The sequence below is a fragment of the Leptidea sinapis genome, chromosome 22 (assembly GCF_905404315.1).
Source record: "Leptidea sinapis chromosome 22, ilLepSina1.1, whole genome shotgun sequence".
In the NCBI taxonomy this organism is placed as follows: Eukaryota; Metazoa; Arthropoda; class Insecta; order Lepidoptera; family Pieridae; genus Leptidea; species Leptidea sinapis.
This window is the reverse complement of record NC_066286.1, coordinates 10,831,364-10,856,682: the sequence shown is the minus strand read 5'-3', so window position 1 is coordinate 10,856,682 and position 25,319 is coordinate 10,831,364. Positions and strand designations below refer to the sequence as shown.

The window sequence follows — 25,319 nt, the reverse complement described above, 5'->3', positions numbered from 1 at the left end:
AGTGGAATGACAAAGGTCTGATCGAAATGTTTAGTTATAGAAAGTTACAAAGATTGAACTAAATTGGTTTTAAAAATAAATAACACAAAACAGGACAAGAAACCTATATAATTATAGGATTTTCTCTTACATAATTATGCAAACCCCCATAATTATTATTATCACAAAACAAAGTAAAATAAATTATGTGTATGAAGGTCTATAAAAAGACTACATAACACTTCAAACCTTTATATATATCTCTATTTATTTTGATGTCATGTAATACAACATTATAATAAAATATAGTAATTATTAATCTTTTTATTGTCATGTTAAAAACAATACAGAGAATATTTCCGATCCAGCGCCATCTATTGTTAATGTTTGTCATAACAATCTATGTGCGGACACATTCAGCCAGCGCTAGATTATGTGAGTCACGATAAGAAGAGCGATGTAAGCGCTGCAATAACGGTTCGTATTTACAACACTATGTATAACAGCCTCCATAGCTCAGGGGTTAGAGCACTGGTCTTGTAAACCAGGGGTCGAGAGTTCAAATCTCTCTGGGGGCATATCACGGTATAGTTTTTTTATTTTTCCCGTTTTTTATGTGCATAATTTAACTTATTTTTATACAGATTTCACAAATTATTATTAAGTAATTTTAAATTTGCCTTGAATATAATATAATATTGTGTTTTAGCTATTCTAGAACTTCTCATTAGTAAATTAATTGTTATTTTATTTAAAAGAACTTATAGATTAAGAGCTATTGTAAAAAATTGTTTACTATACTAGTCATGTTTTTTTTTATTCTCAATGAACTTAGTTTTTAATTTGAAACACTACTTAGTTACATACTCTACTTAACATTAAACCGAAGGACAAACATTTTTTTTTAATATGTTTTGATACACAATTATTAATTTTTTTTATTTAAGTCAGAGAGATATCCATATATATTAGTTTTATTAGTATATAGTATTATATATAAGTATTATTATTATATAATTTTAAGCAAAAATTATCCTTTAAGTAGTAACAGTTTTCTCATTTACGACGCAAATAATTATTGAGGAAAGTAGAAGAATTTTTTGGGATTATCTTTTGTATATAAAATTGTTTGTAGCTATAATATATTTTGCCAATTCAAAAAAACAAAAACTTTTGGTGCGTTGATATTTTTAGTATGGGATAGATGAACTTGTGATTTCGCGTCACTGATTGGCCGAGTCAGCGAAAGCGGGTTGCGTGATAAACAAACTAGCCGAAATCCTACTAATATTATAAATGTGAAAGTTTGTATGTCTGGATGTATGTTTGAAATTCTTTAACGCAAAATCTACTGAATAGATTTTGATGAAACTTTACAATAATATAGCTTACACACCAGAATAACAAATAGGCTATAATTTATAAAACTATAGAGTGAATTATACAAAATATATAAAAGAAGTGTGATTGTTACTAATGAATACAACTAGCGCCATCTCTTATCAACTAGCAAGCAAAAGATCAATACAATTTAAACATGGCAAAACAACGTTTGCCGGGTCAGCTAGTAGTATATAAACTATAGCTATGAGCATGAGGCATTCCCCACAGCTCCTGTGAAAGCAAATAACTTATTCAACAAATTATGAAATTTTATCTTTTGTTTGATTAATTTAAACTGCGTATTCGTGTAATTGCGCACTGATTCCATAGAGCTTCCCTGGCTACTCTGTGGAGTGTACAAATTCATTCTGTACTGTGCAGACAAACTACTTTCAACCATCCTCTCTGTGTGACCATTTAGGAGGATTATAATATAATAATAATCTTCAAATTTTGAGTTGCCCGTTTCGTGTTTCAGCGGACTGGTCGTCGGAGTGCGTTTCCCGCGCGGAGATACTGCGGCTGATCTACCAGGGCCGCTTCCTGCACAGCTCGGTGACCCTGGGCGCCCTAGGCCTCCAGCTAGGCCGCACTACGGTCATGCACCTTGTCCCGCGCGAGCACCTGCCTGAACCCAACTCCCATGGTACGTACAACACAAGACAAGAGTGATATTTTTATTTATTTATTAATTTTTTTCTGGCATTACCTGAGCCGAGCAGGTTTTAATATGTCGCGACTTCATAAGCCTAGATTTAAACATTCACTCACTGCATTAATCCGGAATGCCATTTAATATAAAATAATTATAATTAATTATTTTATATTAAATGAAAATTATTGTCTGGTTTGAAGCTTAAAGAAGTAGAAAAGGTTGTTTTCATGATTATGAAGCAATTAAGTATGAATAATGATGATTTTTTTTTGTATTTGAGTGATTTATTGTTTTATTTAATTGTTAACCTATTTCCAGAGGTGCGATGGAGTTAATAGCCCCTAAACCTTCCTATCATCCTTTCCTTCTTCTTTCCAACAATCCGTAAGTTCTTTAAATCAATTATTCAAGAATATATAAAATGTAATAAGTAGGTGACAGGTTCTAGTTTCTATTGAACTTTAAGTTTCGAGAAAGTGCTTCAAAGCTTTAAACAATACTGTTTTTACTACCATGGTTTTTGTGATCAACACGGGCGATGTAAATTTTTGTGGGAATGTTCATTAAGTGTTGCATAACTTTGGTGCTGAAAATATTCATTAAAACGTTGACTTTAAAAATCTTGTATTTGAATATCGTTTCAAATTTAGCGCCAAAACGTCAACACCAATTATTATTTGCATGGGACGTGATTTATTTTATTAGGTTCTATATTCTATATTATATTGTGTTTTTAGTACATGTTGCTATCATATTAGTTTTTCATGTTTACCATTTAATTGACTCACTGGTGGCATTAGCGCAATAGGTAAAGTGTTGATCATAGAAATTTTTCGCGTCACCTTTGAAATTATGGTTTACAGAGTTCTATTGTAACATCAAATTACCTTATTAAGAGCAAATCTTTGTAACTAGTAATTTAATTTTATTTCAGATCAACGACAAAAAAGTAAAGGTGGCTCAAGCAGTTGCTGCTCGGCATCGTGTTGTATATTGTAATGCACGGGCGTGCAGGTGCATTGTCGATGCGCTCCGTGCCCGTGTCCGTGCAATATGGGACTTAAATTGTGTTCACACTCAGTGATTGTAGACAGAATCGCTTGCGCCGTGACGCTTCGCGATAACTTGTGATGTTTTTAAAAGACTCGCTTATTGTAAGACATCATCTCAGATCATTTAGTTTAATTAGATACTGAATTCGCTGGCACCATCGGCTACAGTTATGTTGAGCACAAAATTTAATGGTTAAATTACGCACATGGAGATGTGATGGGAGCTCTTAAAAATATCGCAAGTGATAATCCGAGTAGCAGCGGTAGATATCATGTCGGTCGTGTTTTTGCTTTGTATTTAATTTATAAAACCAGTGATGTGAATATACAAGATATATCAGATAAATTGATGACTACTACGCAATCAACCAATTTTGTAAGATGGCCGCTATGGGATATTTAGATGACATCTAGACAGCACAGCGACCCATCACTGCAACAATATCTATAGCGGTCGTCAAATAGGATTGGTTGACATTAGCTTTGCTTTTGACTTTGACATTGATAATATTTCAGTTACCTAGTTTCAATTTTAAACTATCTTCAAGTAATCTCGCGAAAACATTGGCGTAAGACTGGTAGTTGGCTCTTGTGCTATTAGTATGAAAGTCGTCGCCACACGGTTAGCTTAAGTGAATATTATCTCGCCGCGTTAGCTCATTATAGAAAAAAGAAAGCTGCCGATTATTAGTAGATACTCTATGTAATGATATATATATGTGTAAATGGAACGCAAAGTATGTAAAAGTTCCTCTATAATTGGTTGTTCGTATAAATCGCTGTGTCTGTCGCAATAATTGTATGTATTCCGGTTTAGAATATGTGGACTCTGCCCTCTGCAATAAAAAAAATATTCAGAAAAATCCAGAGTCGTAGTGTAGCCCGACAACAACGCCATCTATTGGGTTCCACAATAGTAGCTCCGGATAACCCAAGAGTTTTATCAAAATTTTTATGACGAAAATTTTAATAGATATACTTACAGTCTACCTATTTTCTTTTTCAGTCTTTGAGACACTTATTAGTTAAACTTTAAACAGAAGATTATATGGATTCATAATTAATAATTAAAATTTGTTTTCACAATAATTATAGATTCAATTCGAAATTTAATACAAAAAATGTCAAAATTTATATATGATAACTTTATGGACAGTAATGAAAACTTTAACACCTTTATTTCAGATGACTCAGGTTGAAAGAATGTCTTTAGTATAACTATCCCTTTCATACACTACGAAGCAGACAGGGTCAATGATACATATTTAAACGGGTATTACGTACTTGCAATAAATTATAATAATTTTAGCAGTTTAGGCTAATAGTTAATTTAATAATAACACCTAGATATTGTAAAAAAGGTATGTATTTAACTGTTAAATGTACAATTATTGAGGCGAGTACACTTTGATGTCATCAAATGATTATAAAGATATATATATATTATAAGAAATTTTAGTATTCGCGTGAAAATCGATGTGTTGTATATATATATATAGTATAATATATGAGACCGAACAGGTTTCTATCAACGGGGCTATTAATTCATTTGTGATAATTTTCTGCAATACACATGATGTATGTTTTTGAAATGAATTATTGTGAAATATGGGACAACTCTTAACTGGAGCCTGTTATGCCAATAAATGAGTTATTATGCTAGAGAAAATTGCGCAGAACATGATAGCATTATAAAGTATATATTTAATATAATATATAACACAAGGGCGTGCGTATCATAATAAGGCAGTGCCTACCTCGTTATAAACCTAAATAAATATAGCACTAATTGTAAATTTACGGTACTACTTACGGTAGTCAGTCTACAGATTGCATATACAAAGCAAGCAGCGTTTCATACAACTTATGTCGTACTATCGGAGTAAAGCTCAACTACGAGTAGATCTTCAGTGCCTACCTTGCTAGAAAACGAATGCACGCCCCTTATATAACATAATAAATGAAAGACCGGCCCTTAAAATTTTATACACTTACAGCCTTACAAATAAACTTGTTTTAGAATCACAGAATACGCAAAACGTTTACAAATAGACATTTTGTTTATGATTGGTTTATTCGGACGTATAACGTTTCCCGCGTTTATTTCCAAGGCTACTTGACATTCGGAATGGCTCAGAATTTTCAGTATTGACAGTGATATAATTAACATATTCCTTATTCATTGTTTATTCTCAGGTATAAATTTATACCATGTTTATTTGTAAGGCCTTTTGTATTTGCACAGAATGTTTCATATAAACAACATTAACAAAATCTTAAATAAGTTAATCAATAAACGGTAAACACGTGGCATAACTGGTTTCTACTTATTTAAAATATGCAATTTTACACATCAGATTCACTTTAAAAAATAACTGTTTTCTGTACTACTTACTTTAACTTATTATACAATCGTTGTGGATGTTTGTGGTGTTGCCCTTCCTTGCAAACCGATGATTTATAGCACCACAGCTATCTAACTTGTGCCAGTAGTTTTGTACAAACAAAATAATCCATATTATACTTGTTCACACAAATAGTGGGCCACTTCTACTGGGACTTTGTCAAATCCTTTTTTTATTTAAACAAATTTAGATTATGAATAATTTAATTGGATAATAATTGAGAATAATGTCTTGGATACATGATACCTTTTCTAATCTGGTGGTGGCACATGGAATTTAGTAGTCTCAAGTGATTCTGTAGCGCAATTCTAGATAGACAAAAGTTGTCACCCTAAAGTAACATTAAATTCGCAATTCGCTAGCTGTAGCTTGTGTGAAAACGGTATTAAAAAAAAACACGAACACGGCGACTGAAAAGAGAAAATTTTAGTGACTACTTATATAATAAATAAATTTATTTTAGAAGTTATGTCTTTCCAAAATAGTTATACATATTATATATATATCATCATTAATTAAACGTTAAAGTTATTGTACATCTCGATAGATTTATTGGCACATTGTTTTCGATTTTTTTATTATATACCTACTCTAGTATAAAGAGAAACAAATTCACAGGCGTCTCTTACAAACAAATTATCTGCTTGTATTTTATTTTGAGATAGTTGGCTGCAATGTATTTATTTATGGGACGGTTGTGTTTTAAAGGCCTTTATAAAAATTGTCACTTCCCGTGTAAATCTTTAGATACTTAATTAATATTCACTTTAACAATATACGGTACAAATGCCGCCCTTATTCATTTCTCACTTGCACACTCTCTGTCAGAAGTCGCTTTAATGAATATATTATAGTTAAAAAAGAATATTCTCAAGAAATTTTTATTACTATCAAATAATGCAGTAAGTCTGGTTCAGATTCAATAAGTGCCCGTTTCGTAGGACATTCTGCTGTGTGTTTATAGGGCTATAATTGATAATTTTAATAAAGGTATTATTCGTTTCAATCAATGTAAGTATTAATTAATATAACTAGAACCTCCGAAATTCTCAGTGTTACCGAACCCTTTATCTCTTATTGTAAATATTTACTGTTCGCCACATACATAATATGTTTTAGTATTTTTATTATGTTTTAGAAATTCTTGTTTTTTTATATTGGCTCTATTGAGTTTTGCTAAGAATTTTATGCTTTGAAAATTGTAACTAGCGACACCTATCCATAATCGTTTGACCTTTTGTGATATAGTACAAATAAAATTATTAGACGCAGATGGAAAGAAGACCTCTTGTGGTATCAGCAAAACAGTATTATGAGGAACTGACAAATTGACCACTTGTGTTTCGAGTTACATTATTGAATTAAGATTTAGCGAAAAAAATTATTTGACTCTTATACTATATTTATTGGAAGTGAAGATTAAAGTGAGTGATTGTTTAATAAATTCATAGTAAACACTTCAATATTATTTTTTGAAAGTTAGTTTAGGTGTGATTTACGGTAACAAAAATAAAATATATATTTGGCTTCTTTTAAAATAAAAAAAATCGCTGAATTTTATAGAATGAATCAAATAATCTTGCCATTTGCAACTATAATGAATTCAGTAGTGTAATTCTAAATCACTGTGCAGTGTGAATGTTTTTTTTATTATTCGGGTTACTGTTTAGTTGCTGTATGTATTTTGTTAAGTTGTGTAAAAATATCTAGTTGATAAAATAAATTAATATTAAACATTGATTTGCTATTTTTATTTTGATGCTTTTTATACCTTTATACGATAAGTATTCTAATAGACTTTAACTTTATACAACATGTTCATACGACTTTGGTCGGTAAGCAGAGAGAATTGAGAACAATGTCGCTTGCATTGCGTTGGGTTGTCTTGTGAGTATAATAACGTATCCTTTTTATATCATTGTAACAGACATACATACATTGTCATATTTGCATTTTGTTACGTCCTTGAGCATTTAAAATATCCTGTATTTTTTTTCTTATTTAAGCTCTATGCAAAGTTAATATTTTAGTTAATTAATCGAATCATTATAATATGACTGGATAAGTACCAATCTTTACTTATATTATTTAAATGACTACCTGCTAAAAGGTATAAAAAAATATGAAAATCATTCGCATAGGTGGGATATTTAAAGAGATTTTGGTCACACAAGAACAATAGCAAAAAAGCATCTACCCATATAATATAATAATTTATATATTATTACGACACTCGCAATTACACGAAACGGCCATTTTAGTTTGTCAATGACCTAAACTCTTTCAAATCCGCGACCGAACTACGAATGTTAATAAATATTTTCTCTTCATCAATAATAATGTTTTAACTTTTTTAATTATCACCAAACTCTTATAATAGGTGATGAATGATGAGTCCGTTGTAAGTATTCGTTCACCTCAAGTAAGTTTTAGGGTATTTTACTGAATAGTTCGATGTCTTCACTGTATTTTAATAATTACTTAAATAGAATAAAACTCTTAATAGATTTAAATTAACTGATAGCTTGCCTATCTGTTAAATAAATACAACAAAGCGTGTTTTCTTACACAGACATAAGTACAGAGAAGAAAATGTGACATAGGTGTAACACACATACAGCCATTGGTCTCAGAATTACATTTAGAATTGAGACGCTACAGTACAAAGTATAAACGAACAAAGAAGAAACCGCTGATACTGTTAATATGTTCGCTTTGTTTCTTTCTAAAAAGGGAAAATTGTGTGCGTCAGAAAAATATAAAAACAATCACGACCATGAATCACCTAAATTTTACAAAGTTGTATTTAAAATTAAATTTTTTTGAACTCTTTAACAAAACGTAACGTTTCATTAACTTCTTTACAGTCAACATGTCCACAGGTTTCGTTTTATACACTGTGTGTGTGTTATTAATAAAATTTACATCGTCTGTCGAATTCTTATTATAATAAGACAGTGTCTGTCTGTATATAATAAGCGAAATGAAAAGTTACTCCAAGTCTAAAATTACTTCTCCCTGTCATGTAATTCTGGTGACAAAGGTAAAGACAAACCCCCTTATTCATAATGGTCCGCTAACTTTAAACAGCCGCTTAGGAGTGTTTTTTCTCATTCTGACTTAGGTCAATAGAAGAAGACAGAGTGAGAATTAGCAATGCTTTAAGTTAGTAGACTATTATGAATAAGGGGGAAAAGTTTAAGGAATGATTACTTCGCTTTTATTAATAACACAGATTAAGCATAAAAAAATTAGCTTTTCCTCGAATAAAACTATTTCGTTGAAATATCTTCGAAGAATTACGCTAGATGTACCTAGATTAATTAATTATAGATATATTTAAATTTATTATTTCCTACTATCAATCATAATTTCTTTTGTTACCACTGTAAGTACTCTGACATACAATTGGCAGACTATAATGATATCGTACCCAAAATACTTAATGAATATTTTTCACCTGCGTTTTTTTCTCTTCCACTATGTCGGAAATAATGCGAATTTTTTGTTGTTATTTACAGATAGGCGAACTATTAATAATTGTGTATATAACTTTATAATAGTCAAATGTTAAAGTATTAGCTAATAGCTGCGATATATTTTGAGCCGTTGTATGTTCCATCCACGTTTAAGATTGGAAAAGTTCATCGCTTACACATCATCTCAATTTCATCAAAACTGATACCTACCACAAAAATTCTACTCGATTCTGTACACCTTCCTACGAACTTTTACAACGTATCGCTGTGCTGAAGGTCAGAAGCACAAGTAGTAGAATACTTTTATGAATAACTATACAGCGCCTATAGTGAACTTTAGTAACGAATATTAACATGTATCAATTACTTACTCACCAGATTAGAGAACGCTCGAGACAGTATTGCAAATGGTTACTAATAATATAAAAATGACAAAAATAAAAGTGATACATCCCCGGCGATAGGCATACAACGGCAACATATTCGTTAAGAGTATTTAACCAAGCGGAGATGGCATTCAGGTGCGTTTAAGAGAAACATCCTTTATGTAAAGGTGTAGCTCAAATAATAAATTATGATGTCCATTGAGAGAGCTAGATATACTGATTATATAAAACGTAAAATACCAGTAGGCGACTTTTCTGGCGTGAAGCAATAGTGTGCAAACATTACTTAGACTTAAGAGACATCTTACGTGTAAAAATATTGGGTTTTTCATTAATCCTGAGCGGCACTGTCACCTGTGCACACACACCACGTGTCTTGCTACGTCTTTCTAGTTCCGCTCCTTTGCTTAATAATAAAGTCCACTATTGAATAATTAACATTCAAAAATGAAATAATACTATGAAACTTATTTAAGTTCTTTTGATTTAAATGTAAATTTATTGTTGTTGCAACAATAAATAGTTTATGTTGTTATTACAAACTCACATTAAAAAACCTTCCCCTTAAATAATTTCACAAAAGATCTAACATAACTTTTCTAATTAAACTACAAAGTTCGCGTTAGTTGAATAAGATATAGAAAATCTAATCGGACTTTAAATGAAATAGGTATTTTTATTAGATTGATATTTTAAAATAATATGAATAAGATCCAGGCTTGCATTTTAAGGAGCTGTCTATTTTTTATTTTAGAATTACACCTGTGTAATATTAAGATAAATTCACGCATCACAATCATTATATTTTTTGTATGCGGTAGTCGAAGTAGCAAAATGTTATATTTTATCAATCAATTGCTTATTTATCCATTCCATAAAATTTGGTATAAACAGTCGCTAATAAAAATGACTCTGTTATTGGGTATAATAAAATAAAAATAATAATAAAAATATGTATTTAATTAATTTTAAATATGATATAATCTCATTTCATTAGGTTACAATAATTTTTATCGCATGTCTTCTCCTTTGGTTAAACACTCTAAGAGTCTAAGATAATAGACATAGGAGCACTATCAAAGTGTTAATTAACATGATCTATATAACTGTTAATATAAATTATAATAATGTTGATGATATTGTTTGAGAATGCATCGAGTATCGACGTGCTTTGGTAATCGTGTGACAACTGTAGATAGTTTTTGTAAACAAAATGACAAATTAGGTTGTATATTGTTCGAGACGAGTTTCGATGGGAAATAAAACTATGATAATGTAAACTAGAGTTTCATTTACTTATAACACATTTGATTAAGTGATGGTTTTATTGAAACAAGTGCTAAAATTTTTTTTAAGGAGCAGGACAAAGTAGCTACGGGGTAACCTGATGTTATGTAATTACCAGCACCCACATTCTCCTGCGACACCAGAGAAATCGAGTACACAATACTTTTTCTAAGTAGTCGTTATGGTGGACTTAAGTAAGGCTTAGCTCGCAGTCAAAGCGATGTTTAAAAATACGGACTTCGACTTAACTCTCTAGATAAGCCTAAGCAAAGTGCGCTATACAGATCTCAGCCTCAGAGACCTCCAATCTCATATTCACACTTCGAAAGCCGCAGGCAAAGAGGATGTAAGTACTACGTAATAATAGGCGGGGCTGCCTAAGTAAAAATTGAAATTTAGGGTATGTTCCGATATGCACTGCGAGCACTGCATAGTGCTGTAGAAAAATTCGTTCCGTTATGGACTGCCAGTGGTTACTGCCGGTTGCTACCCTAGGGAAATATATGACGTCATAAATCGCCGCCATATACTACTGTGAGCACTGGCGTTTTCCAGGCAAGGTACTCGCAGTACTTTGATCACGTGATCAGTCAAAACCACTCGAGTTCCTAACGTTTTATAGACAATACTTACAGTTTAATCCCGAATATTTTTAATTTGACAGTACTCCAACAACAGTTTTTTTTAATGAACTAGAAAAATTTAATACTCATTTGAATGCTGCGTCAAAAAATGCGGCTGACAGTATACGGGATTGTGTTCCGTTTTAAATAGTAACCAATCTATCTAACTATAAAGGAACGGCTTCACAGTATACTAAATTGACGTCACTCTGTACAGTTATCGCAGTGCATATCGGAACATACCCTACATAACAATTCATAATAAAATAAAATTGCCGTAAAGAGAGGTTCGTACAAAGAGTAATATACTGACAAGTACTGAATAGTTTGACATTATACCATTTATCATGTTGACGTGGAATCACAAGATGAGATTGAACACATTTTGTAACGGTTTGTTTATTATTTGTGTATTATTGGTATTATTTATGCCACAAGAAACAAACATTATTATAATACAACACTTTATTTACATTCACATTGTATAAATATATCGACAGAACAAACCAATCACATTTTTAATCCGCCATTTTGATATTATACTTTACTGCACTAATGTGGGTACATAAAATACCAGTTGAATATAAACAAATTCCTATCGAGCTCAAGTTCCGCAGCGCTGAGCTGCTTCAGCTGTTTTTCGACTTGCTGTAGAAGGGCCATCTCAGGAGGAGTCAGTGTTTCCAGCACCTAATACAGATAAAGAGTTTTTAGTACATTAGACTGAACCTCTGATAAAGATTCAAATAGCCTCGATTTAGCTTAAGCTTCCTCTAACAGTACGGAGATTGGCGGTTGAACAGTGGCGAAAATGTGGGCTATATTCGGTACTGCTTGTAGTGCCAGGTCGACCTGTTATAGTTAATAAATCATTGTATTTGTTGAATGCGATTATTAATTATGACAGTAATCATGACTCATCAAGTTCATTAAGCATCCTTACACAAACAATGAATTTAAGCTCTAAATGTTGATGTATCCAATACACGATAATTTATATTTATACAATTTGCTCTTTATTACTTTTTATGAAATATTTTATATTATTTAAACACGATTCATATATTGGATGCAGCACCATACAAACTTATTTGTTATGTACATTACAGCCTTCGTAAAATACTCTATTTGATTGAAAAGAGTGGCCGTTGAGTTGCTCGTACGTTGTTCTCACAAGTTCTATTTTTTCCGAACTTATAGTTTAGTAATTTAAATTAAATGTTTATAGTGAAGATTCAAAAGTGCTTAGTTTAAGCCTAATTGAATAAAGTTTATTTGACTTTGTAATCTGGCCGGATAGAGTGTAAGAAAGGATTTATCCATCAACATTATTTATGAATTGATAATGAAATCATTTTTATGTCCCCTTTTCAACATAAAAAAAGTGTGTGTGTACTTATGTATGCACGCAAGAAGTTATACTTCTTTGGCCTAGAACTATAACTTCTAAAATCTACGTTTTTAGAAATAGCCATTTTGTAAAAATCTTACAAAGATGGTTTTGACAATTAATTATTAAATAATGATTACGGCTGTATGGGCTTGAACCCTTTGCCTGTCCCAATAATGGACGAAGAAACCAAAAAAAAAAGAATGACGCAAACGTCAGAAAATTTAAGGATCTTAAAATTCTACTATCATCATTTTTTCATCGCCTAAAGTAGTATAACTGCAATAATCAATAGAAAATAAATAAGTGAACAGTACGTACATCGTCAATGTTCTCCTGCGGCTCACCTCGCACGCGCATCCCGTGCACTATACTGCGCACGCGGCGCTGCTTGTCGAGCGCGCGAGCGTGCTTGGCGCGAGTCTCGTCCGACACCAGCATCAGGTTGTGTAGCGCCCGGTAGCACATCTCTCGGGCCGTGTGAGCCACCTGTACACATACATCTATTACTTTGACCGTAATATCCGGCTCGAAGGACCAAACGAACTTAATAAAAATAAAGCACACTTTGTTGAGTCAACTTTGTACTTAAAATTTTCTATATTTATTTATTCAGAAACAGGCAGTGTTACAAATGAATAACTAAATTAAATACCAGATACCAGACCTATAGTTTCCTTAATTAACAAGTTTAATAGCGAATAGTCTATTATAATTATACAAACATATAAAAATACTTTAAAGGAAAATATATAAATTATATAAGAATTTTAATAAAATTAATTTAATTTGTTTCTTAAATTTTGAAAATTGGAACAGGAAGATCTACACTAAAATCGGGGTGAAAATTATTATTGTAATATTTACTCATACGACGAACAAAACTATCGTCTACAGAACAACTAGGACAAGAATCTACATGAAATAATTCGTTTGAATTCCACGTGCGTTTTTGAGGGCGATATTTCTTTAAATCTCTTTTACAAAATCTTACTTAATTCAGCCATATTTTGAAATTACACCGTAGCAATGGCTACACGTCATTCCAAAGTGTAAATTGAACATGTTAAACATACCTCATACAAGTGGACGTTGTATAAATATATTGCCTTTCCTCCTTGCGCCTGACCAGCTCGTCTCATTGGCTAAAATATTAATAGGTTTACATTATTTTTTTTGGTCAATTTCTGAGAGAAATTGGCGTAGTCTGGTTTTAATTTAAATAACCTCGAAAAATTATTAGTAATAAGAATAAAAATTAACTTTCAAATAATTCATACTACATAATATATGAAGTATGATTTTTTTTATTTTTTTTATTACTGCAGTAAAAATTCTAATTATTACTTACTTACTGCAGTAAAAATTCTAATTATTATTATTAAAATCGGATCAGTTGTTTTTCAGTTATCACGAACAGACAGATAGACTTAAATTAGTCAAATGTAGTGAAAGCAATATTTACCTGAACACTTATAAAGTGTTCTTCTAGCAGCTTGTAAGTGAGCTCTTTGCAAAGTTTATTAGGTAACATTGCATTCTTCTGTATATCTTCCTCTCCTATGTATTTCTTGGCACGAATCAATCTGTTTATAGAACACATTTATTAGCACGAGTCTGTTAAGAGGACACTAAATGCCAGCGACCTTGAACGATATGAGTTCACGGCTGCCGGTCCGCCGTCTATGTAACAAAGCCATTATTTTCAAAATTCTTGCGTGGAAAACAGTGTATATATGCAAACAATCCTCGTTATTCACTACTAATCTGAATAAATGAACCTACACAAAAAAGTACAAGCTATAAGAATAACTTTTCTGAGAAAAGTACAAAAAAAATGCGTCACGCCATGCTAAAAAACTTGTTTAAACTTTAAAGAAAAGTGGTAGTTCAAAAGGCTCGGCAGTGTTAACTATAACCAACAGAAAGCATTAGCAACCTACAAATAAGACTTAAGGATATGTGTAACAGGATTAAGTAGTGTTCATTGCTCGAAATGCTATACTTTCACCAATAAACTTGTCTAAAAACACTATGTTTGCGTTTTTTCTGCTTACTCTTCGCCTTAATGGAGAGATATGACGTGTTGTGAGCGTGCGCATCATGATTCATGACACTCGCAAATGTCCTGATGTAGCATGGACTGGCAATGGTTTTTTTTATGGAAGAGGAAGATAAGTAAGCGTACGAGTCTTCGTTATCATCATCATCATCAGCCGCTGGACACAGGCCTCCCCCAAAGATTTCCACGACGATCGGTCCTGCGCTGTCCCTATCCAATGCATTCCGGTGATCTTGACCAGATCGTCGGTCCATCTACGGGTACGGGTCATCTGTTGTTAAATGATCACCACCGCTGTGAAAACCAAAGGAATCACAGGAGCGTTTTTTGAAAGTAGGTACCCAAGTCGTATCGTCGCGGAAACACCGCACAAGGAAGCTCATTTCACAGCATAGTTGTACGTGGAAGAAGTTCCTTGAATACCGCACTGGAGATGAACGCTAAATAACCAGATTGTGAGGATGATATCTTTATTTGTGGCGTGTCGTGCGAAGGTGGAATATGCGGCAGGAATCAGGTCAAACAGCTCATCGGAACACTTCCCTTGATAAATGCGGTAGAAGACTCACAATGAAGGGACTACTCTTCGCAACGCTTTATAGTGCTTACGTGCAGTTGTTACACTGTCTAATATTCAATAATATAATAATATTAGAATACAACCACAAGTTAGGATATCATCCCCACCATCTGGATGTGTGGCGGTCCTCCACAGTGCGGTTTTCAAGGAGCTTTCTTCCACGTACTACAATGCTGTGGAATGAACTTCCTTGTGCGGTGTTTCCGGGACGATACGACATGGGTACCTTCAAAAAAAGCGCCTACACCTTCCTTAAAGGCCGGCAACGCTCCTGTGATTCCTCTGGTTATGCAAGAGATTGTGGGCGGCGGTGATCACTTAACAACAGGTGACCCGCTCGTTTGTCCTCCTATTTCATAAAAAAAAATATTGCTGATTTGTGTAAAGCCACTCCGAATAATATTTCGGACTCCAATATTGCTGTTTAAATAATGGCTTCTTTCATTAGTCTCGCGCTTCTATCTTATTAGACACCATACCACTTAAGCTACAGAAGGGTTAGTACCATAAAAATACTTATACACGTGCATGACTCGAAAACACAATCCTATGCCACTTACAAAGGCTGGTATAAGAACCTGGGACGAGGAAGATAGTAGAAATGAAATGAAATTATTTTTTTATTGCGTCGAATACAGTATACATTATAGATAAATTTATTGTAGTGTCTTCTATTCGGCTAATCTAGTGGGAGGCATCCTGTGCAAAGGTGCCTCCCACTAGTAGTATGCAAGAGGTTTACTTAAAATTTAAAAAATCCTTAACACTATAAAAATTCTTGTCAATTAACCATTAAAGGCATAAAAGGCATTTATTTTCTCTAAATTTATTCCTTTAGAATTCTTTTTGATGTTATTTCTAATAACTACTAGATACTACTACCGCTTCAGAAACAAATGGCACTCTGAGAGAAAAGAAGCGGCGCAAGAAACTTTCGCAGCATTCTTTTTTTGCGCTCTTTTCAATAAAAATATACATATACAATATACATACAATAAAATATTGTACAGTTATTTCTATCGCTATAAAATAATCACAATTTAGATTTAGGATTTACGACAGAGCCATTTTTTTTTATAAAACATTTAAATTTATTTATAGATAATGCCTGAACAGTGGCTGGGACTTTATTATAGAAGTGTATACATTTACCCTTAAAGCTATTATGTATCTTATGAAGCCTACTAGAATTAGTTACAAGCAATCCCTTATTTCTAGTGTTATAATAATTAAAATCACTATTAAGAGCAAAAAGGTGAAGATTTTTGTGAACGTATATTAAATTTTCATAAATGTACTGACAATGAATAGTCATAATATTTATTTCTTTAAATTTTTCTTTGAGAGACTGTCTATAACCAAGCTGATATATAGCACGAACTCTCTTTTGCAGAGCAAACACTATATCAATGTCAGCAGCATGACCCCACAGTAAAATACCGTACATCATGATGCTGTGAAAATAACTGAAGTACACTAATCTAGCGGTCGCAACACTTATGTACTCTCTAATCTTTCGAACTGCTTATGCCGCAGAGCTGAGTCTATCTGCTAGATGGGCAATATGTGGACCCCACTGAAGCTTTTTATCTAACGTGATACCCAAGAAGACCGTAGTGTCCACAAGTTCCAATCTCTGGTCATTTATAAGTACGTTGGTTTGTACCTCCGCTGTGTTTGGTGTAATGAACCGTATACACTTTGTTTTTTACTGTTTAAGTGCAGATTATTCGTCTCAAACCAACGCACTATCTTTGAGAGTGCATTGTTTACCTCGTCATCAATATCTGCACGTTGCTTCACTTTAAAAATAAGTGAAGTATCATCAGCAAACAATACAGTCTCATGGCTATCATCTACCACAAACAGTAGATCGTTAATATATATAAGAAACAAGAAAGGACCGAGAATAGAACCCTGTGGAACACCTATTCCCACAGGTTTACCCGAAGACCGTTTGCCATTTACATCGACTATCTGAACTCTTTTGCTTAAATATGATTTTAACAGATTTAGGCAGGCATTTAAACAGGAGGCCAGTAAATAGTTTTAGTGAAGTTTCTTATTTCTAGAGGTAGATGAATAATATATGTAAATAGTCGTCGACTTGTTCGTCACTCACCGGAACACCCTGGCCGCGTTGGAGCCCAGCCGCTCTGTGACGAGGTGCTCGATGACGTCACACAGCAACCTCTCCGCGGCGCCCGCTCCCCGCACCGCGTACTGGCCGCCCCCCGCGTCGCCCGCGCGACGGATCAATCCAGCCCCGTTCTCCTCTGTACACACACATACAGTCTAATTCAAATAGTTTCATTCAAAATATTATCTTAACATTAAAGGGCATAAAAGGAATTTATATTCTTTTTGATGTCATTTCTGTTAACTACTAGATACTACTACCGCTTCGGAAACAAATGGCGCTCTGAGAGAAGCGGCGGAAGAAACTCTCCCAGCATTCCTTTTTTGCGCTCTTTTCAATAAAAATATACATTATTGTACAGTCATTTCTATCGCAATAAAATAATCACAATCTAGCCCGAGGCTGTCCGATCATTTAGATATTCAGCAGTGGAGTAATAGGATTTACGACAGAGCCATTTTTTTATAAAACATTTAAATTTATTTATAGATAATGCGTGAACAGTGGCTGGGACTTTATTATAGAAGTGTATACATTTACCCTTAAAGCTATTATGTATCGTATGAAGTCTACTAGAATTAGTTACAAGCAATCCCTTATTTCTATTGTTATAATAATGAAAATCACTATTAAGAGCAAAAAGTTGACGAATTTTGTGAACGTATATTTTTTTTCATAAATGTACTGACAATAAACAGTCATAATATTAATATCATTACCCGGAAAGTAACAGTTCTCAACTAAGTACAATATATTCTCAAATCGCTTGAGAAATATTTAAAAAATTTTCGTTTCACAAGTTAAATTTGCTTTGCTCCTTCTTCACTTCACTGCTGAACAGAGTTTCTCAGAATACAGAATAAACTTTGTCCGCCATAATTTGTAAGCATTTGTATATATTCAAGCAGACTTAATCAAAACATTTAAATTTAAAATATGTCTATTAGCTAAGTTTATTCTTAAGTACAAAAGGTTTAAGTCGTTCGGTTACATGTAAAAAAAAGTATAAATTCAGTTTTATGTAACATTTGAGCATATTTAATTAGCTTTTGCTAAAATCAGTTTCTTGTACTATTTAAAAATCCTATTAATATTATAAATGTGAAAGTTTGTATGTCTGGATGTATGTTTGAACTTCTTTAACGCAAACACTACTGAATGGATTTTGATGAAACTTTGCAATAATATAGCTAACACACCAGAATAACATATGGGCTATAATTTATAAAAATATTGTGTGAATTATCTATACATTGAAATAAAATTGGAGTGTCTGTTTGTAATATTGAAATAACCGTTTTTTACTAAATGTATATTATGAACACATATATGGTACATACACCAAAATAATATTTTTTACAATTTTTGTCTGTCTGTCCGTTCCGTCTAATCCGGCGACTTTTATTTGCAGGTAGCTGATGTAATAAGGAGTAACTTAGTTTACGTTTATTTTAGAATAATAAAGCAATGTCCAAGAAACGGTCTAACTCTAAAAATAATTTAAAGGTCAGCTAGTCATATATAAAGGGTCAGCTAGTCATATATAAAACTAAAGAAAAGACAACTAAAAGAAAAAACGATAAATTTTATAATAATTTTGTTTCTAGTCAGAACATCTATCACCCATTCAAAAAGATGCATGTGGTAAATTAAACCTTGATTTTATTAACTAGAAACAGTCACTCATATAATCCTGTAATGAACAGGACTAGGTAACTAACGGGTAAATATTTTGACAATGAGGTTGATTTAATTAGTCTGAGAACATCACAGGAATGTTCTGAACTCATGGAAGGAGCTGGGCTGGTTGGAGTGGCCTATCCTGTACGCAAGGGCGTCTAATTCAGGAAACTGGAGCCATCAATACTATAACAAGTCATTTGAATAACTGGACCAGGAACAACAGAAAACAGCACTAGGAGCCTCAACAAACATCCATATTCATCAAAAAATATGTTGTTGAACCCGGCACCTCCAGCTTACTGGGCTTACTGTGACCCAATATAGACATATAATAGAATGTTCTGGGCAAGCCTGTGTTTAAATTTGTTTTTTTTTGTTTCTTGAAAAGATGATGGTTAGGGGGTGCTCACCCATCACCTTGAGGTAGTGGTCTAGGTGTTGCATCAACAGCGGCCGATCTGTTAGCCTCTTGGCATGCTCCCGGATATCAGTCACAGCTGTGGGGGTAGACTCCTCGGCCCAAGCTGCAGAAACCAGGTACATTTGCTTGAGCAGCAAACACATTATCTCACCCGCTGGAAAGTATAATCAATTGAGATAAAATAAATTTCATTTAAATTATAGATACATAGAGATTTGTGTGTTATTGTATGCTTGTCATCCATTGCCTATTTCGTATTAGAGTCAACTTTACAAAACAACAATGAGATTTCTTCACAAGTGTTTACGTATAAATTTGGTGTTTCAGTACTTAAATCCGTGATTCAATTGAGCTTGAGGGCAAGATGTTTCTCGAAGGCGTAGAAATATATTTGCGATTGCAAAACCATCAAAGTACCCATCTTGTATCGTCCCGAAAACACCGCACAAGGAAGCTCATTCCACAGCTTTGTAGTACATGGAAGAAAGTTCCTTGAAAACCTCACTGTGGAGGACCACCACACATCTGGATCGTGTGTCGTGCGAAGGTGGAATTCGGCGGCAGATATCAGGTGAAACAGCCCTTCGGAATACTCCCCGTGATAGATGTTATAGAAAACACACAATGAAGTGAAAGTCTCTAAGCAACGCCAAGGGCCATTGATCTGCTGGAGTTTGACATCACATCCTTCAAGGGTTCATATAGGGTATGTACTTATGTAAAGGTTGTGAATGAAGTTTCTTCAGAGTTGTATATAGGTGTGCCATTAGCTAAAAGAGGTTGTATAAACGAACATATGAATTCGAAAATCAAAATCACATTGATACGTACATCGAACCAGCGCCTCCTGAAGCTCATTCACAGTTAAAAGCCTGGAAATACTCCTGTGATTCATATAGTATAGAAAGAGAAGTAGAACCATCAGGTGACCCATACTAGAATTATCTTCTATTGCATAAAAAAATTAGTAAATGTTACATTACCATTGTCATCAACGCGCCTCGTCATGGCCTTGATCATGATTTCATCTCTGAAGTCTTGGTGAAACCTATCGTAGTTGACTCTCCAATAAACATCTGAAATTTACACTGTCATTTAAATGTATGTGACATATGTTTTTTTTATGGAATAGGAGGACAAACGAGCGTACGGGTCACCTGTTGTTAAGTGTTCACCGCTGCCCACAATCTCTTGCAACACCAGAGGAATCACAGGAGCGTTGCCGGCCTTTAAGGAAGGTGTACGCGCTTTTTTTGAAGGTACCCATGTCGTATCGTCCCGGAAACACCGCACAAGGAAGCTCATTCCACAGTTTTGTAGTACATGGAAGAAAGCTCCTTGAAAACCGCACTGTCGAGGACCGCCACACATTCAGATATAAGTGTTTTTATAAGAAGGGGCAAACGGGCAAGAGACTCGCTAGATGGGGAGAGGTGGGGCAACCGCCTATGTACATCCGCAATAACAGGTATCAAGAAATGTATAGCCAGCTACTGAAGTGAGAGTACGCTCTTTTCATGAAGGTCCCTAAGTCGGTAATTGATTCCACAAAGTGGCAAGAAGTTGCTTGCAAAACGCGCGGTTGTCGAATGCCAGACGTTAACAAGATGCGGGGGTATTTTGTATATACTGTGTATACCTAGCCTTACTATAAGTTCTGTTACAAATAAAAAATCATTTATTTTTTATGACATAGTGTAATCTTATACCATATTTATTTGCTGAAGTCCTACCCCCTTATTCATAATGGTCCGCTAACTTAGGAGTGTTTTTTCTCATTCTGACTTAGGTCAATAGAAGAAGACAGAGTGAGAATTAGCAATGCTTTAAGTTAGCAAACTATTATGAATAAGGGGCTAAGAGGTTCATATCTAGTCTAGAAGAGAGTGAGGCTTCTACTTGGCCTAAGTCCTAACTCTTTTTCACAAAAATAAAGATTTGTGACTCCCTGATAAGAAATGCCCACCAAAACATGTCTGACACAGGACAATGACCACATTGCACTTTTCTGACTACTTGTGAAGCTTTTTGGAAGCTTTTTGAAACCACAGAGGTTTGTAAGTAAAATACTATTATCGTCTACAATCAATATTAACTTATAAATACAAAATTTAGTGATGTATTATAAAAACGGCCAAGTGCGAGTCGGACTCGCCCATGAAGGGTTCCATAGCAGCAAGTAAATTATGAAATTAAACATTTTTTATACATGAGTTGATTAAATGAAAGGTAAATTGCGGTTTATGATTTATGACCTAATAAAAAACTACTTTTTAGATCTCGTTCAAACCAATTTTCGGTGAAAGTTTGCATGGTAATGTATATGTACAGTTGTGTAGTTACACACATTTTACCACTTTGGAAGTGTTTCGCGCGGAACTATTCAGTTTAGAAAAAAATTATAATATTATAAACCTCAATATCATTTTTGATTAACATCAAGACCTATTCATAGATGACACATATGGGTTTGATGAAAAAAAAAATTTTCAGTATGCGAAAGAGGTAGAATTATTATTTCTCTCAATAAATTATTTTGTTATCGTAGGGATAGTGGCGAATTCTGGGTTTAATAGCATTAACAGCCTTTTTAGTAATAAGGCAAACACTGCATTTCTGTTTTCTTTAACACCCCATTCCATTATTGTGATTTAATATTAACCTCATTAACAGTGGGAGGCTCCTTTGCACAGGATAACAGCTAGATTATGGTTACCACAAAGATGCCTATTTCTGCATATATAAGCATTATTGTGTTTCGGTCTGAAGGGTGCAGTAGCTAGAGAAATTACTGGGCCAATGAGACTTAACAACTTATGTCTCAAGAGTAGTGCCACTCAGAATTTTTGTGTTGTGTTTTTCAAGAATCCTGAGTGGCACTGCATTGTAATGGCAGGGCCTATCCAGCCATATTAAAATCAGCTGAACGTCCTGTTTGTTTTGTCCCTTACTGTGATAAAAAAAACCTTGAAAAAATATGTGGAATTAGGAAAATATGGAATGATCAAAGTTTTTTAGCATAATAAACATTTTCCAAATTTGAAACCATCAAATAAAAATTTTAAGTTTATATAGTTGTTAGGTAGTACATATTAAAATATCCTATAAAATACAAACATGACTAGTATGTTAAAAGGTGTGTGAAAAGATGGCTGAAATTGCAGAAATAAATTCAAATACAAACATTTCCTAATTCCAACAGAGAATGACGGAACAAAGCTTGCTAGGACTTACACTGAAAGACAGGAAAAGAGCAGGTCAAATAGGACATAGAACCAGAGACAACAGAAAAAATGGCCGAATCATGACGGAAATGCAAAAAAATGTACAAAGTAAAAAAAGGACAGACAAGAGCTAACTCAACAAGAATAAGAAAGAATTCTGTATCTCTTATATTACAAAAAAATTGACTTGAGAGGTGTCTCTCTGTCACAACTGAGGAGTTCTACAAACATACCAAGATTTATAGACAATGTGTTATTTTGATATTAAACTTATCATTTCTAGCATTGGAAGTGTAATTCCAGCAATATGTGATTTTGAAACCTAGTGTTTAATACAAATTAAATTTCTATAATATGAAGACCTATGTACACATAGTACACCATGTACACAGGGCATAGTGTTAAATTAAAACAAAGAAAACATGGAAAAAAAGTAATATCAAAAACTTAAAAATAATAAAAAACTATTATCTCAATTACTTTACATACTATCTTTTACGTCAGCTGGGTTTGCCATGGCCTGCATGAGTACCCGAGCGTCCAAATCTGGAACTATAGTGGCAACAGGCACTAAAGTTGGAATTTCACTGCCTTCCTTGATTTCTGCTACTGGTGACTGCTGGATATAACCGGCAGTTGCCAAGCTTATGAATGTATCCTTAAGTTGTACAATGTTAATATTTTTCTCCTGAAATTTAATCAATATGAGTGAAATTGTATGTGAAATGTATTTGAAATAGATACTTCTTAATTTAATACTAAAAACAAGACACTTTCCAGATATTAAGTATGGATTTTTTTAAATGATTATATTATTTAAAGACTGTGAAAAACACACCCAGAGAATAAGTATACTTAGCTCATTCTAATTACATAAAGGTTTTTCATTTTAAATTTGAGATTTGTATGAAAATTCCATTTAAAGAAAAGAATATATCGTACCTTATCATCTTTGTATTTGTTTGCTATTGTAACCAATAGCTGTGTTGCTGTGGAGTTAGCCTTTTGTAACAGTTCCTCTACAATAAGCTCAGCTTCACTGCCATATTTACTTTTTATTTGAAGAAGATATCTGAAGTACAAATAAATAAATATTAGAATAATGTTATTTTAATCAATTCTGTAATCAATATTTTATTAAACTCATGTTATTTCATCAGTAGTCAAAATTAACAGTAATATTATGAACCTGAAAAAAGATATAGATGGATAAATGTTTTGTTTTTCTTTCAGATATTTAAAGAGATATGCAAATTTACCTTGGATATCTTATAAGTAATAAGACATTATCTGGGACAAGTTTGTAGGTTATAGCAACGCCGGTGGCTTCAAAAACTGCTAAATCAAATTTCAACAAGGTTCGGAGGCATTCAATTACCTTAAAAAAGTTCGTGCGTTATCAATGTAAGTCAATGTAAGTTTATTTTAAGTGTTTAATTTATTTTAAACTTACTTGCAACCGGGTTAACCCTGTCGACTTTGTTATCATAACAATGGGTTTGCTACCATAAGTAAACAAATCGTATCCAACATTTTGGACTAGGTCACCAAAATATCGGTGTAGAATTTGTGAAATTAGGCGGCCTAGTTGATGAGACATTTATTATTTATATAACTCAGCTCAGCTAACTTGCACACTTCTCCGACTTAATATTTTTCTTATTTAAATATCATTTCACACCTGTCTAGTGTCTGTAATCTGTATATTGTTTATTTATTTTCTCTCATGAAGTAACAAAATAAAAACCCCTATTATTTTATTCAACAAAAACAAAAATAATAACCTCAAATTATAATTTTTTAATTTATTTCATGACCATGGATGCTGGTCCTTCAGTTGCACATCAAAAAATCGAAAAATCGTCTGCTGATAACACTGATTAAAACGAAGTTGATTCTGGTAATTTCAGTAACAGAAAAATGTCCGAAATATTTAATTTCGAATTTCGATGTTCCGATTTCAATTCTAATGTCTATAAAAATAATAAATTTATTTTACTGAAAGTTGTTAATAGATTTTTTTCCGATATTTGTAATTTCGAAGAATCAAATGCTCAATGGGTTCTCGGTCCGAAAAAACATATTTTCAACACTTCCACCACACACCTATTATGAGTACTTCGAATAAACTGATTAGTGTAACATTTACTAAGCAAATATTTTCAAAATGTATTTTTTTTTATAACTTTTCATGTGAACACAAACGTTAGGAATTTTGGTAAAAATATGAATACTTTTACATTTACAATTTAAATATAGAATAAATGATAAATTATTGTAGCTGTTGTTAAATGAGAAATTTTGAAGCATTAGGTATTACGGAAATATGTTTTTTAGTTTTAGTGTCTAGGTAATAATACAGGTATAAATTGATTTCATGTGTCTCAAAACGATAACTGATGAATGATTCCTATATTTTAATTCTCAATAAATATAATTCTGTTGCTGTTGCTGAGGCTTTATGAATCAGCCAAAATATAATCTCCAGGTAATGTGTCCATTTCGTTATCGTGTGATGGGAGATATTGCGGAACGGCATTCGGGCACAGTTCGTGCCACAACTCCTAGAC

The 25,319-nt window shown here is 33.2% G+C and overlaps 1 protein-coding gene and 1 non-coding gene across 2 annotated transcripts; one reads left to right on the top strand and one right to left on the bottom strand.

Annotated features, from left to right (window-relative positions):
- The first annotated feature begins 484 nt into the window (after window positions 1-484).
- Trnat-ugu (transfer RNA threonine (anticodon UGU)) lies at window positions 485-557 on the top strand. The gene has a single exon. It is a non-coding gene; the product is annotated as a tRNA-Thr (tRNA).
- An 11,139-nt stretch (window positions 558-11,696) lies between these two features.
- Window positions 11,697-24,716, bottom strand: LOC126970833 (DNA-directed RNA polymerase III subunit RPC3). The gene is made up of 11 exons (XM_050816977.1): window positions 24,203-24,716; window positions 24,009-24,127; window positions 23,692-23,821; window positions 23,239-23,437; window positions 20,509-20,601; window positions 19,515-19,679; window positions 17,404-17,557; window positions 14,105-14,225; window positions 13,716-13,784; window positions 12,961-13,128; window positions 11,697-11,939 (listed from the first exon to the last, which is right to left on the bottom strand). The coding sequence occupies exons 1-11, from the start codon at window positions 24,347-24,349 to the stop codon at window positions 11,802-11,804; spliced, it is 1,503 nt and encodes a 500-aa protein (XP_050672934.1). The 5' UTR covers window positions 24,350-24,716; the 3' UTR covers window positions 11,697-11,801.
- Between the last annotated feature and the right edge of the window lie 603 nt (window positions 24,717-25,319).